At 41.5% G+C, this 13526-nt stretch overlaps 1 protein-coding gene across 1 annotated transcript; it reads right to left on the bottom strand.

Annotated features, from left to right (window-relative positions):
* Positions 1-10656: 10656 nt before the first annotated feature.
* Positions 10657-13198, bottom strand: CGA (glycoprotein hormones, alpha polypeptide). Its single transcript, XM_031504539.2, has 3 exons — positions 13099-13198; positions 12185-12369; positions 10657-10734 (listed from the first exon to the last, which is right to left on the bottom strand). The coding sequence occupies exons 1-3, from the start codon at positions 13196-13198 to the stop codon at positions 10657-10659; spliced, it is 363 nt and encodes a 120-aa protein (XP_031360399.1).
* Positions 13199-13526: the final 328 nt, after the last annotated feature.

The raw sequence follows: 13526 nt of genomic DNA, 5'->3' as shown, positions 1-13526 counted from the left end.
AAAGATCTTTAAAGCATTTCTGCTTTTTTGCTTTAAAGCTCAGCCCCGTCCTACCGCCAGGCAGCATCATTAAATCCACCCCAGCTCACAGCTGAGCGGCTGAGAGGAGGCTGCGCTGGAGACCCCCTGGGGCCCCTTCCCACCTGAGCCGCCCTGCACTTCCAGCCCCTCATTAAGAATAAAGACAGGCTGGCACAGACAAGAAGAGCCCCCCGCAGCGGCAGCAGCATTTGTTGGGGTGTAGGGCCGGGTCGGGTTCGCCGGGACACGGCCGCTGCTGCGCCCGCAGAGCGCAGCGCTGCTCGGGCAGGGGCAGGGCATCGCTTTGACCAGGGAGCGCCTTGGAAGGAACAGTTCGCACCTCTGCGCTACAAAGCACAGTTTGGAAGAGGAGAGACGACAGAGCCACGGCCTCTGCTGTGTAAAGACGGAGTAGGAGCAACAAAACGCTCATCAGGAAAAGCTGTGATATTCTGGGCTGCCAAGTCTGTAGGTTTTGCTATGAAGTCTAGCTGTGAATTTTTATTCCCTCTTCAATTTTTTCAAGTCTGCCTAGGGAAACGAGCGTTGCTGAGCGTGTGGTTGGTGGTGGCGTTCTGGCCTCCCTTGCCCAGAGGTGTTGGTGTTTCTCAAGCAGTGCTGCCTGGAGTGCTGGTCATGGTGTTTGTGGTGATGTGCTCAGGACTCTTTGCTGCAGATTAGTTCCATTTGTGATATGTTTCCTTCTGGTGAGGATTTAACTCGGGGGACAGGTGCCTGCAGGTAAAAAGGGGGAAGGTCTAAGGATACCTAAGTTAAATTGTGATCTTTGCTAGCTGTTGTACAGGATTCTTCACAGCCAAAAGAAGTTGATGTGGCTTAATCTTCCTATTCCAGTGAATGTGTCTGTAGTATTCAAGTATCTCATAAATAAATATATATACTCTATAATAAATACATTATATAGTATTTAATAAATGTATATGTCATAGATTTGTATATTATATGTTATATATTTAAATATTCATGTCCCTAGAGATGTGTCCTTTGTTCAGAGAAGATCTCCAGTGGCATGTGGGGTAAAGTCCTCAAAACAACCTGGTGGAATCTTAGCACCCAGCTGCAGGCAGCTTTTAGGGGTGTTTGGTTGCTGGTTGTCTGGAGAAGCTCTCTTGGGTCCCTGGATCTGATATGATAACGTGTCATTATCTCTCTAATGTAGTTTATGAGGCCTAAAAAGAAAATAGAGGACTTACTACAGTCCTGTACGACCTTGCTCTCCCAGCCTGGGCACTGCTGTTCAAACCCGGGCTTGAGGGCAGGGAGCTGCCCCCAGAGAGCAATCTTCTGGTCTTCTTTCATAGCAGTCTGCTCAGACCAGACGGCTCATATCAGATACAGATCTTGTCCAAACCCTCTTCCTGTAAGACCTGTTTTATCTTACCTGAAGAGGTGGAAGGGGTGGAGTGGTTATCAGTCTTAAACTACTATCAACTATACACAAGATTTTCTACCCAGCCCATTGAGACAAGGTTTTACAATAACAGAAGCAGAACAACCTTTTTTCCTTCCTGTGGAAGAACAGTAACAATGTTTTTGACACTTAGCATACACTGTAATGTAAAACAGAAGAAATAGGAACCATCAAGGGCAGAGTTTTAACTCTAAGTATCAAAACACTGACTCTGAATTGGGTTTTAGAAACTACAAAGCACAGTTCAAATACACAGTAATTTCTCAACAGAGATTATGCACACAACAAAGTCATTGTGTTCTATCTGACACATTCCTCATGTAAGAAGCATTATCTTTGCCTCATGGCCATTCTCTAATCAAGCAGCTAAAAAGGAGCAAATCTTCCTCATTACCTACACTCACAGCCATATGGACATCCAGAATCACATCAGCCACCGAAATCAGTTGTTCTATGCTCATCACCTGATGCCTGTAGAGCCCTTGTGCCCAGACCAACAGCCTGGAACTCAATTTGTCCTTGAGGTGATCTGCAACATAACCACTGGATGGATCCAGAGCATAACCACTGGACTCGTTTGTGTTGTCACCAGCTCCCTCTTCCCAAGCACTTCACAGAAATCTATTGCATTCATGGCACCAGCAAAAAGCCCCTGGGCTGATGCTGCCCAAGGATGGAGGAAATGAAGATCACAGAAAGGCAAGTTGTTACAGTAAATAGCATCATGCTGTCTCCATGTTTATTATTCTGAACACTCTGCTGGTTTTCAGTCTCCCCACTGCTAGATCACACGTCTAGAGCAAAATTATGTTTTCTCTTCTGCTTGGGACAGAAATTATTCAGTAATGCTAGGAAAGTAGAAGATATCCTTGTTAGGAATACTGTTATACTATGAAACCCTGTATCATTGCCCCAGAAATGGTTAATGCCTCATGCCCAAGCAAAGAAAAAGAAAAATTTAATAAAACCTATCAGAAACAAGTATTTAATCTGACCAAAAAGCAATAAAAAGCCCCGTTCCTTCTAATGCCTACAGGGCCAAGATCTTAAGCAATGGGTTTGTTTAGGCTTGCCATTATCTTTGCATTTATGGCTGTAAATGTTACTAATGGCTATGCAATTACCCATCTCTTTTAAGCTTTAACTTAGAGCTCTTTCAGACTTCTACCTCCAGCTCTGTGCTTGGAGGCCCCATCAGCTGGAGCTATTTCCCCTGGGCTCTCAGGCAACCGTGCACCCTTACGTTTTCCAGTAATACATGGCTCAGTGTTTTGCCCTTTTATTTATTTTGTGACTTTTCAGAATTGCTTTGCTGTTGTATCCTCCTCTGGGAATATATTTACATGAAAGGAACATTATGATCCACTTAGTATAAGGACTTAAAAGAAGAGAAATGACAAACACATGTACAAACATAGTTATTCCAAATACAGCTAACTCAAAAACCTGCAGGGGAAAGAAAAAACATTCTCCCTTCATTTGCCCTACCTTACTTAAATTAAGAAGTGTATGCTTGTGTTAAGGTGTGAGAGCAAGGAATAACATTCTCTATCCCTGTCTGCTGAGGATGACACCTGATGGGCCTTTGCACTCACTAGAGTATCACTTAGAAGATGGGCAGAAAATAATGATGGGGAATAAAATGGAGATTAAAAATAAAACAAAAAACGAATAGAGAAATAGAGCATGATGGCTTTTCCTCTTTGAACACTGATTCCCTTAGCTGTGACTGCATGGTAGAAGTTACCATGTTCATACAGGCTAGCAGTGACTCACTGTAGTCATTCCTGGAAGTAGGAGAAACAGGCATAGGAGCTGTGTTTGGAGTGGTGGTTTTGTTTCTGGACTGACCCTTCTCTAGGCTGTCTCCATGCAGAGGTGTAGGAAATTCAAACCTTGCTGTCACTGAGCCAAACTATGGCTAGTCTTGCTCCAAAAGAAAATTTCCTAACAATATTTTCAAGAAATGAAAACTGACTCTGCTGTAAGGAAGCCTGACTCCAAACCCTGCAGCAGGGTAAAGGCAGTCTTAGCAATCACCAGGGGATTGTTCAATCTCTATCAAGCAGCAGCTTGAGACAGCTAGAACTGGATACTAAGACTTGGGGCATTTTACTATTATAATACTTCAGAAAATGGAGACATGCCAAAATAATGCCTAAACAGTGTTTTTAGAGAAGCTTAAGTTGACACAAGGTTGGAGAAAATGTTTCTTTTACAAAGCAAAAGCTAGCTAAAGCATAGGAAACAAAGGGTAAGGCTAACTTGGACCTTTTACTTTCAAGAATCAGTTTTACTCAACATATTAATCAGAAAACTAGAGAAGAAAATCCTCTGTGACATTTCCAGATTCATAGAATGTACTAAACCCTTCCTCAGGCAGCCAACACTTATGCTGAAGGTGAAGATCCCCAGAAAGACCAGACAAACCAAAATGGTCAAACAGATATCAGATAAACTTCAGAACATATAAATATAAGTTCATGCATTTAGGGAAAAATAAACCAAACTACAGGTGATGCCAAATGCAGAACTGGAAGGGGCATGTCAAAAAATAAAATCTTCAGAGTTATTATGTATGAGTCTCTGGACAGCAATATAAGCTAAAATAGTATCATGGAATCAGATACTCTTTCATGATAAGGGTACCAGAACAAGACAGAGGGCTTCATTTTGCTGCTACAAGTAACTTTAGTATTACCACATTGGAGTACAAGTCTGCTCTCTGCATCTCAGGAAGGGTGAAAGAGTTAAAGCAGGTATGGGGGAAAATGATCAAGAAGATGCCTTTCAAGGAAAACCCTAAAAATGCTGGGGTCTTTGTGATAGAGTGGACGATGCTAAGAACAGGAACAGCTGAGTATTACAAAATAATTAAGGAGTATCTAGGAAATTAGTTTAAAATAGAGTAAGTGATTTTTATACTTCTGTAAGTTATTGTGACAGGAACTTATAAAAGCACATAATTCCAGCAGGTTCAAACTAGAGTGGATAAATCAATACAAAAGAAGTGCGTGGGTAGACAGAGAAAGAACAAGGCAGAGATGTAATCCCTAGCAGCCCAGCAGCCCCCAGTAAACCATTGTGGATACTGGCACATGAGGGAGAGATTCTGTGATACTTGGGAGTGGCACAAGGGAAACCAAGTGCAAGAAATGGCCAGAGTCTGGTGATCCCATAAACAGCATCTGATACTGCCAGAGTCAGAAACCAAGTGGATGGGCTAGAAGGATGATTAATATGACCTGAAAGATGTTTCTTATGCTTTTAGACCATCAAAATTATGAAGAAAGACAGATTATTTTAAAAACAAATTATAAAACCAATAAACCCCAAATTGTCAATAAATTAACACTGAGCTGAAGTCCTCTCCCAAAGCAAATTTCCTGGCCTTTTTTTTCCCTTAACCAAAAGAATAGTGGTTTCTCTCATACCCCCAGACCCAGAACGGTTTGGCAGAGCAGGAACTGTTAGGTTTACTGCTTACACTGTGTGCAGATAATGAGATGGCATCTTGCTCCAACCTGACAGCAGGACAAGCGCTGGGTTAACATATGTCAGAGACACGGGAAATTGCAGAGCAACAGGGAAACCCCTTAAATGGTGAAATCCTCCAGACACCTGTTATAACAGACGCCTGATTAACTGTTAGTTTTATTTCATCACCAAGTGAGTTCACAAGTTTCCTGGCATCATCTTCAAATCAGTCTTTTTTCATGGCAATCTTCATTGATGCCCTTCCCTCCACTGTTATGTGCGCATATATTTAAGGGAATTCCAATTTAGTAAGGAGCTTTTTCCAGCTGTAAAAGGGAAACAGCCTATGTTTTTCCAGAACAAGCCCTGGGATAACCTCTTTCCCCCTCATCACTATTAAAAAAACACTGTTTAGGCAGGGTTAAAGGGAGGGAAAAGGACTGCTCGCTTGGAGATTCTCAGTCTTGCTAGGAGTAAGAGGTCTGGTCTGAAACGTCAATTCATTAAAATCCCTACAGCCTGAGAGCTTTATCTTTCTGCCAAGACGATGCCCTTCCTGTTCTCACCAGCTGTGGACTGTAAATTGAAAGGTTTTTCAGCCTGGCACCTGGAAGCAGTGAGGCCCTCACACTCTGTCTGTCCACACAGGTGTCCAACAGCTGCTCCTCAGCAAGTGTTTAACTCTCTGGTCAGGTTTGAATATTTTTGGATAAAGGGAATTGACCTCAGGAAGGTCTTAGCAGCTCTGTGAAAATAAACACCTACTAATGGCAAAATATAAAAATTGGGATCTGACTGAAAAGAAGTTGGTAGCACCCCTAAGCAAACAAGCTGGATGGACAAACAGCAGCCCTGGCTCTGCCTAATGGCTCTGCAGCAGCTCAGGAGAGCATCTGACGGGACCACCAGGCAGGAGGAAGAGTGTTTGCTGAGGACATGGCAACATAGATTTTCAATGAGATGTGGCACAGATAGTCAGGAAACCAAGTTTCACTAACCCCTCTGCTCACAGAATGAATTTGTTTTAGGACTGTGATGATGTAAGTTTATATAGGTCACTGCAACAGCAAAAATATATCATATCATTTTTATCTTCAGTCTGCTTGATCTTCAGCATTTTTAATCCACAGTATCAGTCTGACTGATTCATTGTTACTTATAAACCACACTGAGAAAGACTTCATTTTATCTCCATGCACAAATACCCTGTTCCTAAAATACAGAAGATGTACATTGGCTATCTACATAAACAAGAGACTAGTTTTCCTTCTGATTTTATGACATTGTCTGTCTGTGCCCTGTTGAATATATATGACCAACTGAGCCTCTATTTCAGCCATTTTATAATGCAATGAAACAGTATTGTGCTTTATTTCTGTTTTTGTTTTTGTTTTTTGGTTTTTGTTTTTTTTTTACTGCAAATATGGTATTTAATCCCTACACATATAAATCTAGAGTCATCCATAGTACTCCTACTCATATCCCATTTATTCTCTATTATGGTCCACTGTATTAGCTTCCTGATAACATGTAGCATTGTTTTTCCTAGTCCTGACTGTAAGTGGGCCCACTGATCTACCATTGCCACTCTTCCAACCATGGTCTGGATTTTTACTCTTACTTTCAAATGTAAAGAAACACATTCTGACCTCATTCTGACAGCTACAACGGCCAAAGAAAATGTATTCAAATAACATATGTTAAAGATGTAAAGGTTGGCTGCTGACTCCTGTGGACTTCAGGACTCAGGGATCTCTCTGGACTGACTGGTGCAGCCCAACTGTGGGCACATAGGGACTCTCCATCTCAGTCTATTGGACACAGCTCCTGTCCTTGTGTTCAGGTTTGTCCAGAAGAAAAGATGAGCATTTGTCCCAGAGAGGCACCAAGGAAACTGCACAGAGATTACTCAGCAGACCACTACCTTCAGCCACAGTCACATAAACACAAACAACCCTCACCCCCCTCCTCTCCAGCTGATAAGGATTGAAGTCCTGTATGAAAACATGTCCTCGCTTTGAGATTCATGAGCACAGTTACATTCACAGATCCTTGAATATCAGCTCAGCTTGTAAAGCCCTCTAAAACCCATGCTTTTAGAGCAGTCCCTTACCTAGACCAAGTGGGTCTCCTCCTACTCTCCAGATAGTCCAGCTTGAAGTTTGCTAGCAAGAAAATGTATGGACCACACATTCATCTCACAAACCTCTCCACAGTCATGCATTCATTGAATTTAGCACAGCTTCTCTGTCCACCCATGCCCTGACCCTGTGTCCCCTTATTCAGCACGACCTAAGACCTTGAGTCCTTCCAGGTTCTGGCTTCCTTCTGCTCATCAATTAGTCCAGCTGAAAATTTGTCATACAATTACACACACAAGTACATACAGGATAAAATTAACTAGGGGGAAAAGAAGCATATTTTGTTATTTACATGTGCTAATATTTAAACGTCTCCCACATAAATATACACCCTGGTCCCTCCAATTGCTGGCAACTTGACCTACCCAGTGTCCCTTCAACTGGGACAATCCTGGTGTCTAGAAGAAAATAATTTCATCCCAGATGATGAGTGCTCTCTTTTAGAATGATAGAATCATTTCAGATTGAATAGACCTTTAAGATCATCTAGTCTAACCTTTAACCCAGCCCTGACAAAGTCCCCTGCTTAATCATGTCCCTAAGTGCCACATTTACACGTCTTTTAAATACCTCCAGGTTTGGTGACTCCATCACTCCCTGGGCAGCCTGCTCCAGTGCTTAACAAGCTTCTCTGTGAATAAATGTTTCCTAGGATTCAGTCTAAACCTCCCCTGCTGCAACTCCAGGCCACTACCTCATGTCCTATCACCTGCTGCTTGGGGAAAGAGACAGAGCCTCACCTGGCTACACCATCTGTTTAGGGACTTGTGGAAGTTGGTAAGGTCTGCCCTGACCTTATCGTGCTGGCATACTGTTCTTGCTAGTTGCTGTCACCAAGATCTATGTGTTCCTTCTCCAGCTCTCTTAGGACTTGCAGCACACACACAGGGGATCCAAAGTTTTGCCCATTCCCTAAGGACCCACGGCAGGAGGCTCATTCCCGCTTCCCACTGCTTAGGAAGCCCAGGATGCCCGAGTGCCATCCCTAATGGCTCTGCTCTGTCTTCTTGTTTCCCTTACCACCTGCTGATGAGTTTGTGTATCTGCGTGCTTATTCCACCCCTTCCCTTGTCATGCGTTGCTACTTCTGAACTGAAAAGTTAGAGACAGAGAACTTAAAGAGGCGGTGTTCCCCCATTCTACACGGCCTCACAATACACACTCCGCAAGTTCTGGTGCCTGAGGTTGCCTGAGGGGGAGAGGGATCCCTGAGTTGAGGAGGTCACAACTAAAAGGCTTGGTACAAACAAAAGGGGAAAAGCCCTAAAAAAACGCCAGGCATCCTAGCAGGACACAGAGCTAGAGAACTTTTTTTTTTTTTCTTTTTTTCTTTTTTTTTTATAAAGCATGGATTTCATGCTAGTTGGTATTTCTATGGTTTCACAACCCAAAATATGGAAGTTGATTCAAAAGTTGTAAACAAAAATTTATTGTGTGGCTGCTGTGGGCAGCACAAGCATAGATAGACAGGCAAGTGTTTGATTCTGCTAGAGGAGATTATTTGAGTAAGACATCATCCAAGAAGGTTGGCAACACAAAAAGGCACATCACTCCTAAAAGCAAACTTCAGGGAACTTGCTTCCGTGCTCTCCTTTCCAGTCCTGTCAAAGTTATGAGAAAATGAGATACCATTCCCGAAGGTAATCATGCTGCAGCCCAAATCACTCCTCTCTCATTTCCCAGGAATCCCAGGTAGGACCTGGCTTTTCTGCAAAAGTAGCCACATCAATCCCGTTTAATGAAATTGTACAGCAGCTTGGAATCATGAGTCAGCTACAGCAGCTGCTTGACATGTATTCCCACAATTTTTGAGTGATGATCCAGAATGAGAAATTAGACTCTGCATCCTGAAAACCTGTGCTGCTGGTGTTGATAATCTAATCCTAAAGACCATCCTGCTGAACTTTCTCTCCTCTGACCAAAAGTGACGCGGAGGCAACTGAGACTTATATAAAACACTAAGGGAAAATCTTTCCAGAATATTGACATTTTCCAGAGTAGTAAGAACAGTGAAGCAACGAGATCAGTCTCCTTCACAAAATTGGCTTTTTTCAAGAGCAAGTCTGGCAAAACATCTTCCAGGAATGGCACGATGAAGCTAGCACATAAGAGAGGGTGGAGGGCTTAAGGTGTGGAGATGAGGTTAGTAAGGTTTATTGAACATATACTGAAAAACACTTTTCTAAGAACTTAATCTCCTCTACATACGAAAAGCCTTTTCTTCTCCACAAAGCCCCATGATTGTATTCTTAGCAAATAGCACTGAATTTGCACTCCAATAGACAGAAGCGGGGTGGGTGATTGGTGGATTTGTATGTTCATTACAAGCCGATCTTCAGCTCCTCAAGTTCCCCATCACAGCTTAGCCCTGGGGGTCCCTCTAAACTACTTCAGTCATTTGGCATCGGCACAGGTAACAGCCACAGCCATGGCCCGGGACAGAGCAGTCACCCTCACAGCCTCACTCCAGGAAATCTTCCCTATCCCCATTGGAATCTTTTACTGCTATCCTCCCAGCTTCAATTGCTGGGAAATCCCACACAAGTATATCTGAGGCATTTTGAGTTAGCACATTTAAACCTTGCTGACAGTGACCCAAGCAAGGATGATGTTCTCACCCCAGAAATTAGGATGAAGAGCAAAGAAATTAATTCACTTCAGTTCCCATAGGCAGGCTTCAGACCTGTGAGCAGTTCCTCCAGAGCCCCCGATGCAACCCACTACAACTAAACAAGTTTTTGATGCTAATATCAGGTGTTATGAGTACATATTCTGTGCTCCTCTTCTCACCTAACACATTCCCTGCCTTTTCCATTTGTATACCTGGGTCTAGTACGAGGCATTTGGGAATTACTAAAGCCCTATGCCTTGATGAAGACAAGCAAAAGGTAAGCAGCTTAAACACCTAATACTCTTGTATGACTACTCTATTCTGCATTGCTACATGAAAATGTACAAAACTTCTTCATAGGGTTTGATTTTGCATCATTTGCCTATCTATATGGGAGGAGAATAAATACAAAGAAATAGAAAAGATGGCACAGAAAGACAGAGTACTATGCATAGAAGATATACAAGTATACTTTCTGCCCATTAGGTAAAATAAAAATGGAAGAAAAGCAGGAGGAACAATACATAGCAACTTCAAAAAATTTAATCATTAATTGAATAAAGGGAAAAAAATTCTTCTTCTGTTCCATTTCCCATACCTCACTTCTTTTTTCCCCACTATCTCCCATTAAAAAAATCTAGAAATTTAAATTGCATCAGAATCTATTTTTGTCTGTTAAGATAATAAATCACCATTTTCCTCAATAAACATTGATGATTTAACTGATAGTTTATTTTAAAAATAGATCAAGCATTTGGTCATGCAAGTGCTGTATTTTATCCCTAATGGAAATAATTACACTTACTTAAATGCACAAAGAAGCAAGGAGGAAATAAAATAGCCATCTATCTTATCCAGCGGTCTACCCAGAGTCTTTATCAGAAAACATAAGGTTTTACACTGTGGTGCTATAAAAGCTGAAAAACAAATGTTCCGTTCACCGTTGTCCTTGACCATTAACAAAGGGACGGGCTTTAGGATTTATGATAGTAGCAGGTACTGCAGTGACAATCTGTATGGTTCTCTATCTTCACATTGTCCTTAAGGGTAATCTTAAAAAAAGAAAACACACACACATATAACAAATAATTAGGATTAGCTGCACAGTAAGAACAGCACTGTCAAGTAAAATATGTCTGAAAACTTTTTCTTAACTACAAAGTAAACAGGCCCTTTGGGGTACATGTACTAGAATAACCTTAACACCAACCTATGAAGCTGCATCATCTCAGGTTTTGGAGCTGTAATGTGAAGGTTTTCAGTAGTGACATGCATAGTGACATAATATGCTGCTCTTTAACTTGGACATTCCTTAAAGTGTCTAATTTTCCAAAAGTGTCAAGTAACCAATGTATGGAAAATCAGAAAGTGTCCTTAAAATACATCATATGGAAATTACAAAAACAGAGGCAACGAACACAAGAGTCACCTTTCTATTTAATCTCAACCAAATTCTAGATGCTGCCTCAGGGCAAGTATAACATTGTCAGTGTAAAATAAGATCTATGTTCTCCTCAGGTGAAGAGCCAGGATTGGTTCAGAGTAGTTTAAAGTAGGTATCTGGCTCTCACATCCAGTGGGCACCCAGTGCTCTCCTCAGCTGCACCCACTGAGCTGTCAATTGACATTTGAGGGGTCAGAGGGGATCTCACCAAGCCTCCAGCTGTCACTCTAGAAACACTTTCATGGGTTCTGTGTCTGCCAACCATACCCATATCACTTCAGTACCCTAAGGTATTTCAAATGCACCAAATCTGTGAGTGGATAACTCAGCTGACCCTCTAGCTGACACATTTAATGAGCCTGGTTCAGGTCACCACAGGACAGACACCTTAGCTTGTTTCAACTAGCTCACCATTTATTACATAAAATGTAAGGTTTCTTCACTTGGATCCTAATCACTCCCAAAATAGCTGGATTTAGAAGAACCTTCCAGATGAATGTTAAATGCTCACAGTACTTGCACACATTTACAGTTCCCTCTTGGTTATACTGTGAAAAAGTAAAACACCATCTCAATTCATCTAATGAGCACAGATGGTTTTGGTCCCTCATTCCCATATATATAATTGATAGTATTGACCAGACACCTTCTCAGAGAACACCTGTTTATGCAGGAAAGACACTTGGTAATTTACTTATTAAAATCAAATACACACTGCATAGCATTTAAGGGAAGGGTGCACATCCAGGAGAGTTGAAATTAGTGGAACAAGTCCATCACCAGAGCTGCAGGTGTCATGAGACAAAGCAGTTTCATAGAATCCAGTGGCACTGCACCAATTTCCTCATCCCAGCTGAATATCAGACTTGCTACTGGTTGATAATTTCTTCTTTAGAAAAAAAGAAAGAACCAAGGCATAAAGGACATAAATGCCAAAGATTCTTCCCTCAAACTGTTCTCCATTGTCCTCCAGCAAAATCATATTCTTTACTATTCACTGCTTCAGCTTAATATTGTATTCTAAAAGAAGCTAAAGCAGACCTCATTCTCACCCTCACCTTGGTAAAGGCCTTTGCTACGCAGCATGTTGCTTCTGATGTAATGTTCTTTGGAACAAGCATGGTCTTCTTGGACCTCATTGGAGTGGGATAGGCACGGGAGAAACAGCACCCAGTGCACTGGTAAATGGGTGCTCCTGGCTTGGAAAAGAATCTGTTCTCCCCTAGCTTGCACTCTGGGCAACCTGCCATAAAAATATAAGGAAGAGAATTTTACTTGATTTCCAGCTGTATTTTCATTTCCAAAAAGAAAGGGAAAGTGCAGGCCATAAGAGGAAGCACAAGCCACGTTCTGTTGCTTGATGTCTGCTGTAGATAGTTAAAAGCACCAGCAGGATTTGTAGTGCTTCCTAAACATTGCCTGTTTTCAGGCAAGATTTTGTTATAGAGCACTTATGAAATGTTCAGTGGTACCAAGATTTTTGTACATCACATTTTTTTTATATTTTAAGGCTACATAAAAAAGCCTGCAACCTCCAAAGTATCTTTAAAATCTAACATGTGTCTTTCACAGAATGCTATACCACCAGCATCCCATATTATGGGATCTACATATGAAAAATATTCTGTATATTATGAGGAAAAGCTGTGGTTCTACTGTTCCTAGTGTTATGTTGTAATTTAGTTCACAGGAGTACAAGAAGCCAAACATTACTATTCAATAGTGTTTTAAGGAATAAGGTTACCCACATCAACTTGATGACATGGTCATCTGGGATATTGTTGACCTGGAGAAACTAAATTTAGGGAAGAAATAGGAAGCATGCTCATAGAGAAGTTATCTTAATTTATTATACCCTTATTGTCAATAAATGCAACTGAATGATAAAATTTATGACTACATTTATAAAATGTGAAAATTTAATTAATATTCTTTATAATTGTTCTATTTCTGAATGCTGAAAGCAGCTTACCCTGCATGAGAAACTCTCCATCTGGGAAAGTATGAAGAAGATGTAGAAATACGGACAAAATGGTCAATGTGACAGCTGCATACTTCCCATAGCAATCCATGATCTGTCTAGAAATATAAATACACACATTGTTGAAGGCTGAGACTAAAGGCAGCATGAAAAGAACATGGCCCCTGCCTGACGTGGGTTACTAAAGTGGAAAGAAATAAAGTTTATGAGCAAAACTGAGATGAAGTGCTTTCCAGTGCAAAGAATTAGGGCAGTGGAAACAAGCAGCTTCCTAATAAAGACAGAACAAAAAAATAGAGGAAAGAGAATGATCTGAAGCCCAGCTAAGCAGAATGGCTAAGGGGCTAATGGCATGGTAGTCACCAGGTGGCAAGGCTGGGTGCTAGGTACAAGTAACTTCACCTCCTCCCTCTCTCACC

The sequence above is a fragment of the Lonchura striata genome, chromosome 3 (assembly GCF_046129695.1).
Source record: "Lonchura striata isolate bLonStr1 chromosome 3, bLonStr1.mat, whole genome shotgun sequence".
In the NCBI taxonomy this organism is placed as follows: domain Eukaryota; kingdom Metazoa; phylum Chordata; class Aves; order Passeriformes; family Estrildidae; genus Lonchura; species Lonchura striata.
This window is presented reverse-complemented; position numbering and strand designations above follow the sequence as displayed.